Consider the following 17,436-nt stretch of genomic DNA (forward strand, 5'->3'; position numbering starts at 1 on the left):
GAGAAGTTTTTCTTGTCCCAGATGGGTGTTTCTCTTCTTCACTGAAACTGCCTCTGTGAGTTCATTCAGCTGGGGAGTAGTTTCACTTGCATCATCTCCACAGAGCCATGTTAATGCCTCACAAAGAGAACCTGTATGTAGATATTTATTGATTTAGATATTTATTTACTTTTCCATAAGTCCATTCATGGATTCTGATCCCTCAGTTGGGCAAGTTGTTTCTTTCCTGAGGTTTGTACGATGTTTTTCTATGCACATATTATCTCAACAACATAAGGAACACCCTCATCAAACAGGGACATCTTCTAAGAGGTTGTCATTTAAGAAATGTCCTTCCCACCATCATGTGAAACCTAGCTGGCTTGATGACATCTTAGAGGATGGAAAGTCACTGCTTATTAGTAGGGAGTATCTCACCTCCAGTACTACTCTGTCAAAAGAAAAGAGCTTGCAGCAAACAAATCAATAGTTTGCATCTATTGAAACTTGCTCTGTGAAAAAATGAACAGCTGTGTCAGACTCCAAACTAATACCCTGGGAATTAAAACAAGCATGGATGGCATCTTGCTTCCAGACTGGTCCCTCAGTTCTCTTAGGTCCTTGGGTGGCAGCAGAAGACATAGTTTCTTAGGCACAGGCTATCTGGGGTTAAAAACTAATTGTTTTCATCTGTGTTTCTCTAAATTTCTACGTAAGAACATGAGCACGTTCTTCAGGAGTGCTGCAATCTATGTAGTCACCTACCCAGTATCAGTGTTGGAGAAAAGTCCATGCCAGGTCAGAAAATGGGAATTTTTAGGTTGAAACACCTTGGATTTGCAGCTTAGTGCAGTCATAATGGTGATAATGGAGAAGATTTGGAAGTTTGGGGTTGTTTGGCTCTTTTATTATTTCCCAGAATTTAGATTTATTCACCCTCCCTGGGAAGAGCAGACTGAAGCTGCCAATGCTCAAGGGGTAGAAACTGTCTGAAGGAAAGTCAGGCTTGTGTTGCTGCTTTAACCACTCTGATCTAACCATCCCAGCTCCTCAAAACAGCAGTTTCTGACTGCTTCTTCTGACTGGTCTGAGATCTTTGTGAGAACTGCGTGCTGTCAGGGCCTCGTACTCACCAGTAAATGACCAAAAACTGAATGACTTGGACATAAAATTCACCCACTCAGTGTCACTTCTAAACAGATAATACAAATGCAGGTTCTTTAGGTAGCATTTATCATATGACTCTCAAAAGATCACAAATGAAGATATAAGTTTTTGCTTTAGATATGTATATACCACAGCCTTTCTACAATGACAAGCTTAGCTAGACAGAGCAGACTGTGGCAGCCTGATAATATCTGGAGACATATTTAGCTCAACTGTAAATGCCCTAGGCAAATTGACTTTGCTCACCTGTTAGGAATTAAATGAGCTGTGTAACTCATTAGTGTGGGGTTCTTCCAGCCCAGATGCACAAAGGACAGCAATCTGCTCTGCATCTGCTCTAGATATTATTCAGTGAACAAAGTCCACCTGAAATTTTTCAGTGTTCACATTTGGCAAGTATCAGAGCCGCTGATATCATCTACCTTGAACCTCTGTTTCACATACAATACTTCTTGTATATAAGTGCCAGTTTTGTCCGAACACTTATGAAAGTAATCATGTCCCATGAAGAACTGCAAGAAGTTTACTGATTTCAGCCCTATGAGGGTTCATTTATCATTATCATTATTAACACAGTTTTACTTTAATTGCTACTTAAAAGAGCAACTAGTCAAGTACAAGCTATGTTCAGATTGTTTTAAGAAGAGCTGGTGAAGGTACAGGGGAGAAATGTACAGGAGTCAGAAGGGAGCACACTCAGAGATACATGCAGACACAGAATCACTGTGTCCCAGGGACTGACTGGATAGTCTGAAAGGTCCCTGGAGAGAAAAGGTTCTTGGAGCAGGTGGCATCTTGCAGGATAAATCCCTCTGGCAGCTCCTGGCTGTGCCTTTTACAGCTTCTGGAGTGCCAGGCCACATCTTTGCTGGAAGGTTCTGGGGTCATCTGGGTCTGTTCCCCAGGGCCAGCCACCCATTCATATCCCAGACAAACTCATTTTGGGGCTGGGAGACATCATCTCCTGAGCAGTGTATGCAGCCCCTCTTCTGACTTCACCCTGCCCTTGGTCTCACTCATCTCCTCTGTGGAGCTGCAAGATCTACCCAAGCCCACGAGGGAAATCTGCCTGGCTCACAGTGGTGACCAAGTAACACGACACTGGCCGTACCAAACTCAGGCAATGAGAATACTCATCACAGCGAATTGCCCCAAAGACTTACAGAAGAAATGTGGTTTCAGATATGCCTCTAACCAGCCACAGGTACTTTAGGGGTTTAGCTGCACTTGTGCCCAATATGGACAGAGGAAAACAGCCTGTGTGGAAAAAAAAAAAATATCACCCATCTCCTCTCCCTGTCCTTTTCACTGTCAAAGTGCCTATTCATATCAGTGTCCACTTGCTGCTGACCTTCTGCCAGCAACAACCTACTTCCCAGCTGTCCCAGCCCACTCAGCTGTGTTTTCAGGCTCACTGCCTATGGCTCCCTCAACCCAGCCCAAACTACAGAAGAAGATGATGCAATTCTGTTTACCAGAAGTCCAACCACATTCCTTTTCTTTTGGCTCTAATGCCCTTACCAGACATCTGAGGACTGTTAGTGTTTGTTATCCCATGTGGTTCTGAGACTGAAAAGAAATCTGAGGAATCTATTGCTAAGCAGATTTATCATAACATGATAGTCAGCTGAAGGTCCCAGGAGGACAAAGATATTTCTCTGACATGGGAATCTCTTCTGATACAATTCTTCTACTACTTTGGGTAAAGGCACTTTCACCAAGACCAAATACATGCAGTTTGTTCCACTGGGAAATGAAGAGTGTATGTCCCTGTCATTTCCAGTATTATGTCCTTTCTCTTGGCAGTTTGTATAATTCTCTCTGGGGATATTTAGATTGCTAACTCTCCTTTTCCCTTTTGCCGCTTTCCCAGCACATCATTACAACCTGGCACTTGTTCCTCTCTATCTGTTGGCCTGCCCAGTTCCCACCCCAGCGGACACCTTCCTTTGCAGGTCCGTGCCCCTTTTTCACCTGCCGATCCAGTTCTCCACACCTCCCCCAGTATTTCTTTTCTGCTCCCAATTTCTTTGCAGAACTCATGCTTTAACAATCTCTCTTCCACGCTTTTCCGTGCCGGCCTGGCGCCCTGCCCCAGCATCCCCTTCTCGCTGCCCAACCCTGCACCTGCTGCCCGGGGCGGGTCCGGACCCCGGGCTCGGGCTGTAGCCCCGGGGCAGCGCTCCCTGGGCGCTCGGTGCGGCGGAGGAGGGCCCGCCTGGCCGCGCACATGACGGCACGGTGGGAGGGCGGCCCCGGCGGGCGGCTCGGCCGCGCCACCGCCCAGCGGGCGGCAGAGGCGGCCCCAGCGGCGGCGGCAGGGCCGGGGCAGCGGGAGCAGCCGGGGCAGCGGGGGCGCGGCCGGAGCGGGGCAGCGCGGTGCTGAAGGGACAGCGCCCGCCGCGCCCCGCCCCGCCCGGGCAGCCGGCGGGGACCACGGCGCGGAGCCGCGGGAGCGGGGCGGGGGTCCCCGGCTCCCAGCCCCCGCCCGGAGCGGCGGGCGCGGGGGCTCCGTCCTGCCCCCGCGGGAGCGGCGCCCCGGGCCCCGCGCAGCGCCCGCCGCCGCCCGCCCGCCGCGCCGATGCCGGGCGTGGGGGCGATCGGGGCGCGGTGCAGGCACCGGCCGCGCAGGAGCCCCAGAAAAAGCCCCAAGGCGGAGCCGGGCCAGGCCGGGGCCGCCATGGACGCGGCGATCTGGATCTACCAGTTCCGGCTGATCGTGCTGGGCGACTCCACCGTGGGCAAGTCCTGCCTCTTGCACCGCTTCACCGAGGGCCGCTTCCCGGGGCCGCTTCACTCCGACCCCACCGTGGGGGTGGACTTCTTCTCCCGGCTGGTGGAGATAGAGCCCGGCAAGAGGGTCAAGCTGCAGCTCTGGGACACGGCGGGGCAGGAGCGGTTCAGGTACGGAACCTGGGATCTTACCCACACCCCCTCCCGCCCGCTCCCCAAACCTGCCGACCTCCGGGCACACCCTGCTGCCCTCCCGGCTCTGCACCCTCCTCATCCGACACATCTCCGGCCCCAAGGACTTTGCCTCGCCCCTCTACACACTTCCCTGCACCCGTTTTGTTGCTGTGCCCCAAAGAGTTCTCCACCCCATTGCCTGCCAGTGGTCCTAGCCCCGTGGCCCACCATCCTTCTTGCCCCACTGCCCACAAGTTCCTTCCCAGGAGTTTCCTTCCCCACCCTTTCCCTTCAAACACACTAGGGGACAGCTACCCTTCTCCTCCTAGCTCTCACCAGAGGGTAACAAGTGGCCTTGTCCTGCTTCTTCTTCCCTCCCTCATCTTTCCCTGAAGTCCTGGACCTAACATAGCAATCCCTCCTTCATGTTTTATTCTTTCTTTGCTGCCTAGAGGCCTCTGCCTAACTCTGCATTTCTCACTTTGTCATCCCCTCCGAACTCATCCTCCCCTGCAGTATTTCACTCTGCCATTAACTCTCCCATGCAATCTGGAGACCAGGCCACCTCCCAAGCTCTTCTGTCTTCCAGCACAACAACATCATCTGCACCAGTGCAGCTATGGCAGTGTGAAGGCCACAGGGCAGCCAGCTGCAGTCCCTTACTACTGTTTTATCTGCCTTCTGCACCTGCTGTGCACTGACTGTTGCCAGGAGTCTTTACTAATACTGCTGCCATTTATACTGTAGCTAAACGGGCTCAAATGCTGCACTGAGTATTAAATACTGGCCATTCTCCCCTCTGTTACAAACAGTAGCAAAACCACCTTCTTTTCCTTCCCCAGAAAAGCCTCAGTCATTTCCCGGTTTACAAGTTGATACTGTCACTCACTCTTGTGTCTCTGCTCTATCTGTAGTGCTTGCCATTTCAGGCAAGTTGTGCATGGATTTGAGTTTGGACTTGGGGTTCCAGAGGTACGAATTCCTGGCACGGGCAAACACATAGCCCATCTTCATGAACCTCACCCACGCACCAGTTGTTAGTGGAATGCTAGCAGGAGGATTGAAATGGGCGCCTTCACTGGCCAGAATCAACCTCTCTGTACTCCCTGTCTTCTGCTGCAACAGTTGTGCAGATTCCCACACTCACCTGAAGAGGTGGGATTGCACTGTTTCACTGGGGGACAACAACTTCTTTTTCTTTACAATAAGCATTAGAGTGAAACCACAAACAACTTTCATGGGCTTGCAAGAGTCACAGCTTCAGATGTATTCTTGCAGGTGGGCTTCTGAAGGGTTAGCAAAGAAATTAACAGTGTTAATAGAAAGGTCTTAGCATTTTTCACCCTTTTTGTGCATTCCAGACGGAATGTAGAATACTTGTAAGTGACTAAGAGTGTAGAATCTCTTTATTTTGAATTTGATGACAAATAGCCAGGATGGCAAATGACAAGACACGTGACTGGAAGAAATGCAAATGCACAGAATCTTGTATATATTTAAAATCAAATGATGGCAATCCTTTAACCCAGGAATGCTCAGGGAATATATACTGATGAGTCATGCAGTCAGCTGCTCTTAAATTTACCTCTGTTTTTTTTCTAATATGTAGAAGGTACAACCTGAAGAAAATGGTTTTAAATATTTGTGTAGGTTTTTCTGCTAAGAGTTTCTTGTCAGTTGGTTACTGAATATCATAGTGTTTATTGTACAGTCTGTTTTACCTTTAGTCAAATAAATGATAAATGTTTTACAACATTACACCACAGGCTACAATGTTGCATTCTGTTCTCAGCTAATGGAGAACGCTACAGATCACAAGCAGAGACGATCTTAGGGAAGAGCTAATTACTCCAAAAAGTTATCTAATGCTGGGCAACATCAAGCAGTTTGCTGTTCTGATTTCCAGTTCTGCTCTGGATCACTTGCATTGGGATTTTAGAGGAGGTAAAACCTGTCTTCAAAGCTCCCTGGGGAGTTCCCCGCATGCAGGGCAAACTACTGCCTACATAATAACGCCCTTCTTTTGGTCCCAGGCATTAGGACATTCCCAGGGGAAAGGGAAGCTGTGACACACCTGTCATCAGACTCTCTTGGAAGATGTTGTGTATTCCTTGGACGAATTATTTGGGAAGAATTCTTATACGTTGCTAGTTCATTGATGATTCTGTAATTGAACTGGATTTTGTGCACTGATGTAGAAATCATCTTTAACATGCCCTGAAATAGCAGCTATTAAATATATTTATTTTCATATCAGTCAGGCATCACTAACCAGAATCTCCCATTTTCTGAGGTGCCACATGGACAATAACAACATAACCAGTAACACCTTTAGCATCTTACTAGAACAAGAACCTACACACTTGCTTGGTATAGACTCAGGTCTGTAATGCAGATTAACGTAAATGAAGGGCATATCCTCAGTTTCTTTCTATCTTCAGATCAGTCATTTAGAGCAATCTGCTACTTTGTCTGTGTTTTACATCTACTTTGCTATGGGTTTTGTTTGTTTGTTTAATTTTCCCGTATTTAAATCCAATAGTATATTTAAATCATGAAACCTCCAATGCCATAAAAGGCTCAGTAGTGGTGCTAAGACTGAGAGTTCATTTCTGTAGGGGCAAAATATTGTGGGGATGCTTTCATTAACCCACTTTTTAGTAGACCAGGATATTAGATACATTCTGGTTCTTGTACATCTTCAAAATAAAACACTATCCTGTTCTTTTTCAGTAAGCAATATGTCTTTTCAAAATTAATACCAGTACAATGTAGTCTTTAGTCATAGTATAAAAATAACTCTTCAAAATTAGATAAAGCTTTTAGTGAAAGTTTGGTTCATCTGGTAAAGATCAGTAAGATCATAATGAAAAAGAAACACTGTGACTGACTTAAAGCCTCCCTAAAGCCATAGTCTGATGTGATTATACAAAGAAGCACAGGATCATAGAATATCCTGAATTGGAAGGGACCCACGAGGATCATCAAAGTCCAACTTCTGGCTCTGCACAGGATGACCCCCACAGTCACACCGTGTGCCTGAGAGCATTGTACAAATGCTTCTTGAGCTCTGTCAGGCTGGTGTTGTGGCCACTTCCCTGGAACAGGGGAGCCTGTTCCGGTGCCCAACCACACTCTGGGTGAAGAACCTTTTCCTAATATCCAACCTGAACCTCCCCTGACACAGCTTCAGGCCATTCCCTCGGGTCCTGTCAGTGGTCACCACAGAGCAGAGATCAGTGCCTGCCCCTCCTCTTCCTCTCACGAGGAAGCTGCAGACTTCAGTGAGGTTTCCCCTCAGACTCCTCTTCTCCAGGCTGCCCCAGCTCAGAGCAGAGGGGACAATCCCCTCCCTTGCCCAGCTGGCCATGCTGTGCCTGATGCCCCCAGGACAGGGTTGGCCCTCCTGGCTGCCAGGGCACTGCTGCCTCATGAAGTGTAAGAAAATGATTTTAGAAAACCCCATAACATGATATTGTATGTATCAATGTTTCTTCCAAAACTTTGTATTGCTTTTTTCTTGAGTTGCTGTTTTCTAAAGCCTCTGTGTTATACGAATCTTTTTTTCTTAGTAATGAGAAAACTAGTTTCAAATTATGTATACCAGAAGTACAGAAAAATGAGTGTTGTCTCTCCAATATATTCACCCAGTTTTTGTGATGTACAGTACGAAGTTACAGGATACTTTTTAGTCATCTTTATTAAAAGCAATACATACACATAATTCAGTATAATGACTTAGATCATCAGCTGCTGTAAATTAGCACATCTCTGCAGAAGGGACTTGTAAGAGATGAGGGTCCTGACTGCTGTGTATAAGCATCAAAAACATGCAGAGGGCTGTGTTTCAGTACTCTGATTCATAAATACATGATATGACATCTTTTTATATAGAAATACTTGGCAGATGATGCATTGCTTTTTCAATGCTAACCTACTTTCTTTCCTGGCTAATGCATTTCTTTGTTTTCAAGGTTTGGGGTGGGGGCAGGGTTGTTTGTTTTATTTTGTTTTGTTTTGTTTTTTAAATGAAATTAGGTTGTATTAGCTTTCACTTCTCCACATCAAATCCCATTTTTGTTATCCACGTTTGCCCTTACTAGAACTACCTGAATTATTCTTTTGCCTTCATTTGTGTTTGCACACACTCTAGAGGAAAAAAGAAATGGTTAAGAAAACCAGAAACAGATCCTTATGGCACCTGTATTTAGTGCTTCACAAAATGTGACACCCCTCACTTATAGTCTTAAACAATTTTGAGAGACAGTGTGCCATTTTTCATAGCCAGGCCTTTTGAATCAATCCGAGGTTAAGATCCCTTTGTCTTCACATTCAGAGAGACACTGCATGGACTCTATTGCTGGGAATGTAGAAAAGATCTTTCTAAGCATTAGGAAAAACAGTCGCTCCCTCTTATCTAAATAAAACATTTCAAATGCTGTTTGCTGTGGCTAAATGAATTTAGATACACCAAGAAATCTAAGTCTTCTTCATCTGTGCACTTATCTATCTGTAATAGGACTACTGCTGCTAATCATACCTCTGTGTTCAAATTGTTATCAAAAACTGTGCAATGGGATGAACTGAGAATTGGAGGGAGCTACTGTTGAAGTTGTGCTATTGTGTACAGTTCATCCTGCTTCCTAAAGTTTTGAGGTTTTGGCATCAGCATCCTCCTCATAATCATGAGATAAAATTGAATTAATTCTTAGCTTAGGTTATGATTTCAAATAATGACTGTTATGCTTCTCATTTCACTTGGAGAATAATTATATGTACACTAGTTATATATTTATGCCAGCAACAAGTGCTTGTGTACAGTCCTTGGTAGGCTGTCACTTCCTTTAAAATGTCTCTTCTCACCTCCATTTTCTCCTACTACTTATGATTAGAGATTTAAAATAATTTTTTAGTTTCTTTCACTCTCTCTCTCTCTATATTCTAACTTTTTTCCTTACTTTAGAGCACATTAAAACTTCTTTCAACCAGAAGAAAAGTTTCCTACTTCCAAAATTTCTTCCAGTGAACATTCGGAAACTTAGAGGGCTCAAAAGTAGAAAATAACTCTTTCCAGCCCTCATGCCAAAAAAATTGTAAATGTATAAAATATAAAGAGCTTTTGAACCCTTGTGTCCCTTGCCTGTAATAACTATGTTTGCCCAGCTCACTCAAAACTTTCAGACAGTTTTGTTCAGGGAATTTCCTTTCTCTGCCTGCTACCTGTTGACTTCTGCAAGCAGAAAGAGTTATGATTATCTTTATAGACATTCTTTTAAAGAATGCAAAGGGATTCAAGTCAAGGAATGCAGAAGGATATGCTTGAACACTGGCAAGTTTGGGCTCCAGGTTTCCCGACATGCGTGACATATGTGAAATACATATTTCAGTCTGAAATAATTGATTAGAACAAAGTGAAGTGCATGTTTGTGTGAAGCTGAAGGAGTCGGACTTTACACCAAAAGTATATATCTCTTCTTCTGTGAACATGTCCCACAGTTTGCTAATAAAGACCACTTTACAGAACAATTCAGCATTCAATATTTGCCCTAGAGGCACTGCTTTCAGGAATGTTTAGAAAGTGAATTTTGAATGTAGGAAAAAAAATAGTTGTCTAGTAGATAAATGAATAAATTTCAATCAGCTTTAAAAAAGGAAAGTTATTTAATAAAAGTTATAAAAGATAAAAACACATTGCCATACGGAAAAGTAATCACTTATGAATAAAGTGAAAATGCATTTTAACTTTCCTTTTCCTTTTTTTTTCCCTTTATAGATCAATAACACGCTCTTATTATCGCAATTCTGTGGGTGGCCTGCTAGTGTTTGACATCACAAATCGACGATCTTTTGAACATGTGAAGGACTGGCTGGAAGAAGCAAAAATGCACGTGCAGCCCTTTCAGATTGTGTTCCTATTAGTAGGACACAAATGTGACCTAGTGTCACAGCGCGAGGTTACAAGAGAAGAAGCTGAAAAGCTGTCATCTGACTGTGGTATGAAATACATAGAAACTTCAGCAAAAGATGCCACAAATGTCGAAGAGTCCTTTACAATCCTCACACGAGACATCTATGAACTTGTAAGAAATGGAGAAATCTCAATACAAGATGGATGGGAAGGCGTCAAGAGCGGCTTTGTTCCAAATGTTGTACATTCATCAGAAGAAGCTGTAAAGCCCAGGAGACAGTGCAACTGCTGAGGCTGTAGCATGCCAAAGAGCCCATGGGGTGTTTAGAAGATGATGCCAATCTAAATGACAGAAAAATCATTTTGAAACAATATTAGATCATGACATAGCTGAATCATAGAACGGTAATTTGGTTTTGTATCCTTCTGTCTGGGTTATAATCCATAACACTTTAAGTGCTTTTTTTCTTTACAGAGTACAATAACTGTGTGTGGTCTTCAGGAAAAGAAATTATTTATTGAGAAAGGGAAAACTAATTCTGTAGCAAGACACTGAGAAAGTGCAATAATCATCATGACAGCGTCCTCGCTCGGGCTTTGTATTTTGAGTACTGTTTAAAATCAAGTCTTGTTAGTTGAGGATCAGATGAGCTCATTACTTTTGTTCATCCTGCCTTAGCTTTAGACAAGAAAACATTATACCTTATACTTTTTAATGTGATTCTTTATGTAAGTGCAGGGTTGCTAATGACCATTAAATTTTAGAATGCTGTAGAATTTGATAACAAAGATAACTGTAATGAAAGCAAACTGAGAGATTGCTCCAATAGCGAACACTTTTGATATGACAATGAATACAAGCCTTACTAAAGAAAAAGAACGTTTTAGAAAAGATTATTTATTTGTATAAAAAGTAGGGAATAGAAACAATGGAATTTATTATTAAATATTTTCTGAATTGCCAACATCACATAGGATCCAGCTGTTATGTGACTTGTATACAAAACAGCCTCCCAGCCACTGGAGTTACCTTTCAGGGCCAGATCCCCAGCTGGGTAATTATCATTGTCACACTGATGCCTATGGAATTATGTTAATTTACACAAACAAATTCCATATTAGCTTTAAAAAAATAAACCTACTTCAAACCAGAAGTAAAGAAGTTTAAAAGTGCTGCAACCCATGGGAACCCAGGCCTTATATTTGAATAGGGTAAGGACAGTTTTATTCTTAGCCAGCAAATGTTAAACTGTTGTTTAAAAATTGAAGCTTTTAAACTAAAACCATTACAAATAGAGCATTTGGAGAGGAAAGGATTTCTGAAGTAATGCTTATCTACAGAGAGCAAAGTTAGAGAACTCCTATTCTAAGAAAGAAACCCATAATAATTTTAGTAACAACAATAGGAGAAATCTGTGATCATGTAGCATTTTACTGAGCTTGGAGTCATCTTCCTACTCCTCTGAATATAACACACACTAGCTTTATGCAAACTAGGTCTAGCATGTAAATACCAAATAAATCTATTTCTATTTTACTGTACCAGTATAAAAGACGACTTGATCTCCAGAGTTAATAAGCAGCTACAATTTATCTGGCATATTCATAACCACCAAACATCAAGCCAGTTATCTTCATATAGAAGTGTGTTATCCTGTACAATCCTCCTTTATCAAGATCAGGCAACAAGTCTATCTAATCTAATTTTCTTCTTCAAGAAGCATATGATTAGTTTTCTCTCAGGTTACCTTTACGTTCTTTTACAATTGTTTTTCAAATAATTTGTTGTATGGGTACAGGTTGTCTGGTTTCAGTTACTTTATACAATTAGGTCAACTGAAATCATTGACTTCAAAGGGAATTAAAAGTTTAAGTTTGTCTAAAGCATGAGCCTTACTTGCACTGAGGGATAGTTACAGTATCATGGAACGATACAGAGGCCTTAATATAAACAGGAATCAGCCTTAATTCATTAGCACATAGAACAATTAATTCTAGTCTCAGCATGCCACAATTGCTGTGAGCCTGATTCTCTATTAAACTACATGTATTGACACCAAATCAACTTTGTTTGGAGGGTATTTTAAGCCCTCTTCACAAAGTAAACATGACTACAGATGCCAAAAGGTAGTGAAGAATCAGGCTGTGTGCATTTGACACTGATTCCCTTGTGATATGAGGCTTATGTTGTGCATCTCAGAAGAGCTCTTTGTTGTTTAATCACCTTCTATATCTCAAATATAGGGCTGATTGTTCTTCCTCAAATTCACAAAGACTGCTGAGACCAAATCAGTGTATATGATCTTCAGTCCTGGACTCAGTCCTCTGTGTGCTACCTGGTTTTTCATGTTTAGCACCATGGGGATGTGGATACTGGTTTCTTATGACATACCCAAATAACTACAACAACAAAAAATTAAAACAGCCTTATAAGTGCCAGGTATTGCTGTGAATTTACATTTCATTGCATATTTCTTTATTTTTAGATTAAAATCTTGTATCTTAAATTTTTCTTCCTGAATACTCTGGAGCAAATGAGCTTTTCATTCTGTATGAAAAAAAAAAAGGTTGTATTAGGGGGAAAAGGGCTGGGAGAAGAGGGGAGTGGAGGGGAGGTATGCACAGAGAAATAAACAATCATCAGAACAGAGCCTTAATCTCTGTTGTCAATGTCGTACCTGTGGTGTCACATTTATTACACTGGGAATAGAGTTTTTAACCAGATTCAACTGTGTAAGGAACTGGTATTGGCAATGCAAATAGAAGTTCACTACATTTTAAAGTACTGTGCACATAGTTGTCTTATTTGTAATTCCTAAAAATGTAGGTTAACATGTACTTTCAAACATTGTCTGTCTTTATGATATATTAAACCACTACTGTATCTTCTCACTACACACTTGCAGTTGATAGAAATGTCTGATAAATTGATAATTTGTCAAAATGTATCATTTTCCTTTCAGAAGTTTAGCAACATGATATGTAAGTAACAGCTTGAATAAGCTGTAGAGTGGGTTACAGTTCAGTGCATGTATATTATTTTTCCCCTCGAGGAAGTATAAATATTGACAATAGAAAAAAATTCCAGAAATTGCAGGAATTACATAATCTTACTTGGTTGCCAAATTAAAAAAAATAAAATATTTAATAAGAAAACACAAACTTTGCAAATTAAGATTTAATTAATCCCAGTTATTAAATAGAAAATGTTGAAAAACCTTGGCAGAGGTTTTATTTGGATTCATAGGCCTAGCAAATGAATGGATAAAAGGTATTGTTTTGGACTCCTAAAATGATTAAACTTTCATTGCTTTTATTTTAAGTCTGTTAACAAAGAGTAAATATCTTCCTCTACTCATTAAAACACTTTACACATTAATTAAGATATTTTGGCTTGTTCATAATTGTATCTGTCCCATGTAAGAAGCAGAAACTGGCCTCATACCTTAGGAATCAACCAAGGAAAAGATCTGGAGGTGGAAAATGTTTGGTTTTTTTAATTTATGCCTTCATTATGGAATAGACTCAGCGATCTAACTTCAAACTGGCGACTGTCGTGTGCTCACAGAAAATGATGCAGGCTTGAGTGAGCCCCCAGGCACACTGTGCTGCCCTGTGCTGAGATCCCTTCTGCTTCAGACAAACAGCTACTGGTGCCCAAGCTGTCTGTCTGAAAGCGAGGGTGAGCGGATGCCCATGATCACAGATATTTCAGTCTCAGCTTTTCAGCTCCCTTAGGGAGGACATGCTTCATTGCCCTCTTTTTACATAATTAACATCCAGGATGAGTGCTTTTTCCCTCACTGAAGACCCCGGCACAACGGGAGCTCCTCAAAGTCTCCTTTGCTTTTTACACAGAGCTGGCACAGCGATTTCAGCAGCCTTTAGTCAGTCTTGAAGAAAAGAAGGAAGGCTGAGGGTTTATTCTCTGCATGTGCATGGAACCTTACCACAAACATGGTGGGCTGTTTAAGAAATCATTAAATACCAAAAAACAATTGTCAATAGCAAAAATTCGTGTTGTTCATTTCTCAGAGTCTAGAGACTATCTGTCAAATAAGTGAATGAAATTAAAATTGTAAAAGTGGAATCGCCCATCGCCTACAGAGGCGATTGGGAATAGCAGGCTCTTTATGGAGGGGAAGATAAATCTTCATTTAAACTCAAACTGAGGAGTTCAAAATCCCAATCCTGATCTGCAAGAGTGGATCATTGTCTTTGAAAGTAGTTAATTCATTTACTTCTAAGAGAAAGTAACGTTTTAGGCTAGGCCTGAGTTATGCAGGGATGGATGCTCAGTGTGTCACCAGCAGAGATGACTGCTCCCTGGGAGCAGTGCTGGCAGCCAGCTGACAGCAGCCCCCAGCAGCCCCACAGGCTACAAGGGCAGCTCAAACCGAGATTAACTGATCACAGGCTGCCAAAGGCTCACCTTGCAGCTGAAGAGCTTCTGCAGAAAGGCAACAGTAGAAGTGGCAAACACAAGATCTGTGCATTGTAAATAAAAGCAATGTCGAGGTACAGAAAGTGGCATTTCAGCTATAGTTCAATTACTGCCATTCCTCACTGCTGTGGCTTCAAATCTGCACAATCTACGCAAACTGAGTTTTCCTGCCCCATGAAAATTGTGGAAGGACAAACCGAGCCTCCTGTGGCAATACAGGCAGTCACCAGGGAGAGGGCTGCACAAGATAAGGGTGGAAGGAGGACAAAGATAATTTCTTCCATGCCCGCACAACCCTGGGGCAGAAGCGAGAGTAAGCACTGCCAGAGCCCTAAAGACCCTGTAGAAATATCCATCGCTGCAGTGGGACTTGTGGGATGAACGAAAGTGCCAAGGACCTGGAATCAGCACAGAGATGCAGGCTGTTGACTCCCTAACTCCAGTGCACCCTCAGGATAGGTTACCCCTGTGGCACAGCTGCAGGAACAATTGGGTACAACAACTGCTGGCACTATGTCTACACTGCATAGTGTCTACACTGCAGAAAGGCAAGTGTCTACATTGCAGGCTGTTTCCCTTTCACCTTCTCCCCCACATGGTTTCTCTACAGGAAGGGACTGTCAGAATACATATCTGGCACCAAGGTGTGACAGTGAGCAGGGCAATAGTTGAAAACTTTAGTGGTAGTTGCTAAGTATTAAGGTACTAAAACTGAGGGGAGGAATTGTGGAAAATATTCCAGCACAATCTTAGTAATAAAAACCTTTCAGGGCTGGCACTGCTCTGCAGCACTTTCGAGAATTGTCCATTTTGGTTAAGTTTTCAATGCCAAGGAAATAGTTCCGCTATTTAGTAATAATTTATATTAGTTTGTAATTTTAAAATAATTACTGCATATTATTCAGGGAGAAAAGTCCTCTCTGTGCAGATCATTTTAGTAATTTTGCTGACATACAGCTTGTGTTGTTTTAAAAGAACAAGCTATGCCAGGATGTAACTTTAAAATACACAAGTCTCAAACCCCATCAATCAGACCATTTAAATGCACGGTTCATTTTACTGGAATTCTTCTCTGCTCAATTCTCTGTGGAAAAGAGTGTAATTCTCAGAGAAACTTTTAAAACAAAAGAGAGGCAAAGCTTACTGAGCACTGAAAAAGAGATGCATATGTGAACAAGTGTCAGAAAAGTAGAACATGTTTTTTCTTGTGGTATCCTCTTTCACTCTACCATGCTTCACAGCCCGGCTGTAGCTCCCCGGGTACGTAGTGAATGGAACAGTAAATTTCTAGCTGTCCAAAAACACTGGGAGATCAAATGTAATTCCCCACAGCAGATCTCGCAACTCTGTGCTTGGGCAAGGAACAATGGCCACATTCTGCCTAACACATGCCATGTGCTTCTCTGTGTCCCACGAGGAATTTGGCCTCAACAAAACCTCTCCCGCAGGTTCTGCCTGCAGACAGTCACTCTGCACCACTCCACACCATCCTCACTGACACTCAGGACAAAAAGTGTAAGGTTTTCCCGCAGGGAAACTATGAGGGAACAGCACTGTGGTCTAAAAAATACATCAGAGAAAAACAAACATCAGGCAGAGAGGTTATTTAGGTTATTTAAGCTGAAGGACAATGTTGGCATGAGAACAAAGGGGTCATACTGAGATGCACAGGATAGGTGGTTCTGGTGACGCTACGATAGCAAAGCCTTGGGCCGCTTTAAGTGAAAGCAACAGTAATCTTTACTGCACATGCAGGCAACTTCTCCAGAATGCCATTGTTATTAACCGAAAAGGTGATGTGAAGCCCAGATAGTAAACACCAGAAGTGTTTGCCTACTTGTTGAAATGACAACAAACATAGGAGAAGTTTGGTCACTGACAGAGCTTCTTTTTTCAGCTACAGGTAGATGTCTGAGTGTTCTTGCCCTTTTAAATGGATTGTCTTTGGTGACTCACGGCACATTTTGTGCATGAGGTCAGTGATAAACAAGAATTTCCCACTGCAAGAAAAACTTCATGTAAAAAACTACTGAACATAACTAGTTTGATGGGATAAGAGTTTAAAATGGACTAATCAAGCATCACATGTTTTTTCTCTTCATGGACTAAGTGAAGATTAGAAGAAACTATGTTCATCTTAATGGTTCATCTTACTGGTTTCAGGGCATTAGAACAGATCATAGAAACATATATTTCTCTCTAATGCAACTCATTCAAAGCCTGGAATCAGTTCATTCCGAGACATCTAGAATATTAGATGGTATTAATTCTAATGACCATCCAAATCTTAATGAGCTGTTCCTTGCAAATCACTTTGAAGCAGTGCACATGTCTGGGACAGTCATCCCCTCTGTCTTTAAAAATCCACGCAAAGGATTAACACTATAGGCCAATGTAATATCAATCAATAATTATTATCTTCATTACCATCAGAATTTAATAATAATCCATTTGTAATAGAATTAAAGCAAATAAAACAATATTGTGTAACACTGAACACTGTCAAAGCACCCTGAAGTGGTACTAAACTACTATATAACCTTAAGACCCATAGACGGCTTTGCTTCACAGATCATTCATGCACAGATCTTCAGGGAAAAAAACCCCAACAATTACAATCATTGTGTAAACCATGCAAAATGAGATGCACACTATTTTTAATATCAGTAAAAAGTACCAGTGTCTCCTTGTCTCTCTGCTTCTCAGAAGTTCAAGTTCTCTTTATTCCTTGGCTAGCCTACTCATAACTATTTCACAAGAGCATATTTGGGCAGGATGCACGAACTCTCAGTACAGTCATTGCTGACCCATCCAGGCCAGCAGCGTAAATGTTACATCACGTCTACCAGGTCCCTAAGGGGACTTAGAAAAGATCAGACCATGAAAAGTACACTGGGTACTCCTACACTTTTGTGGCAACATTTTATAAGTTTGGATGAAAAGTGCAAATACTGAGAAATCCATCATTTTCAAACATAGCATTTTAAAACACTGCCCAACTTCACTGAGCTTCAAAGCTGGTTAAGCAAAA

The 17,436-nt window shown here is 42.3% G+C and overlaps 1 protein-coding gene across 1 annotated transcript; it reads left to right on the forward strand.

Moving 5' to 3' along the window:
• The first annotated feature begins 3,353 nt into the window (after positions 1 to 3,353).
• Positions 3,354 to 13,961, forward strand: RAB39A (RAB39A, member RAS oncogene family). The gene is made up of 2 exons (XM_063394587.1): positions 3,354 to 4,050; positions 9,827 to 13,961. The coding sequence occupies exons 1-2, from the start codon at positions 3,728 to 3,730 to the stop codon at positions 10,251 to 10,253; spliced, it is 750 nt and encodes a 249-aa protein (XP_063250657.1). The 5' UTR covers positions 3,354 to 3,727; the 3' UTR covers positions 10,254 to 13,961.
• Positions 13,962 to 17,436: the final 3,475 nt, after the last annotated feature.

The sequence above is a fragment of the Prinia subflava genome, chromosome 3, assembly GCF_021018805.1.
Source record: "Prinia subflava isolate CZ2003 ecotype Zambia chromosome 3, Cam_Psub_1.2, whole genome shotgun sequence".
NCBI classification, from domain to species: domain Eukaryota; kingdom Metazoa; phylum Chordata; class Aves; order Passeriformes; family Cisticolidae; genus Prinia; species Prinia subflava.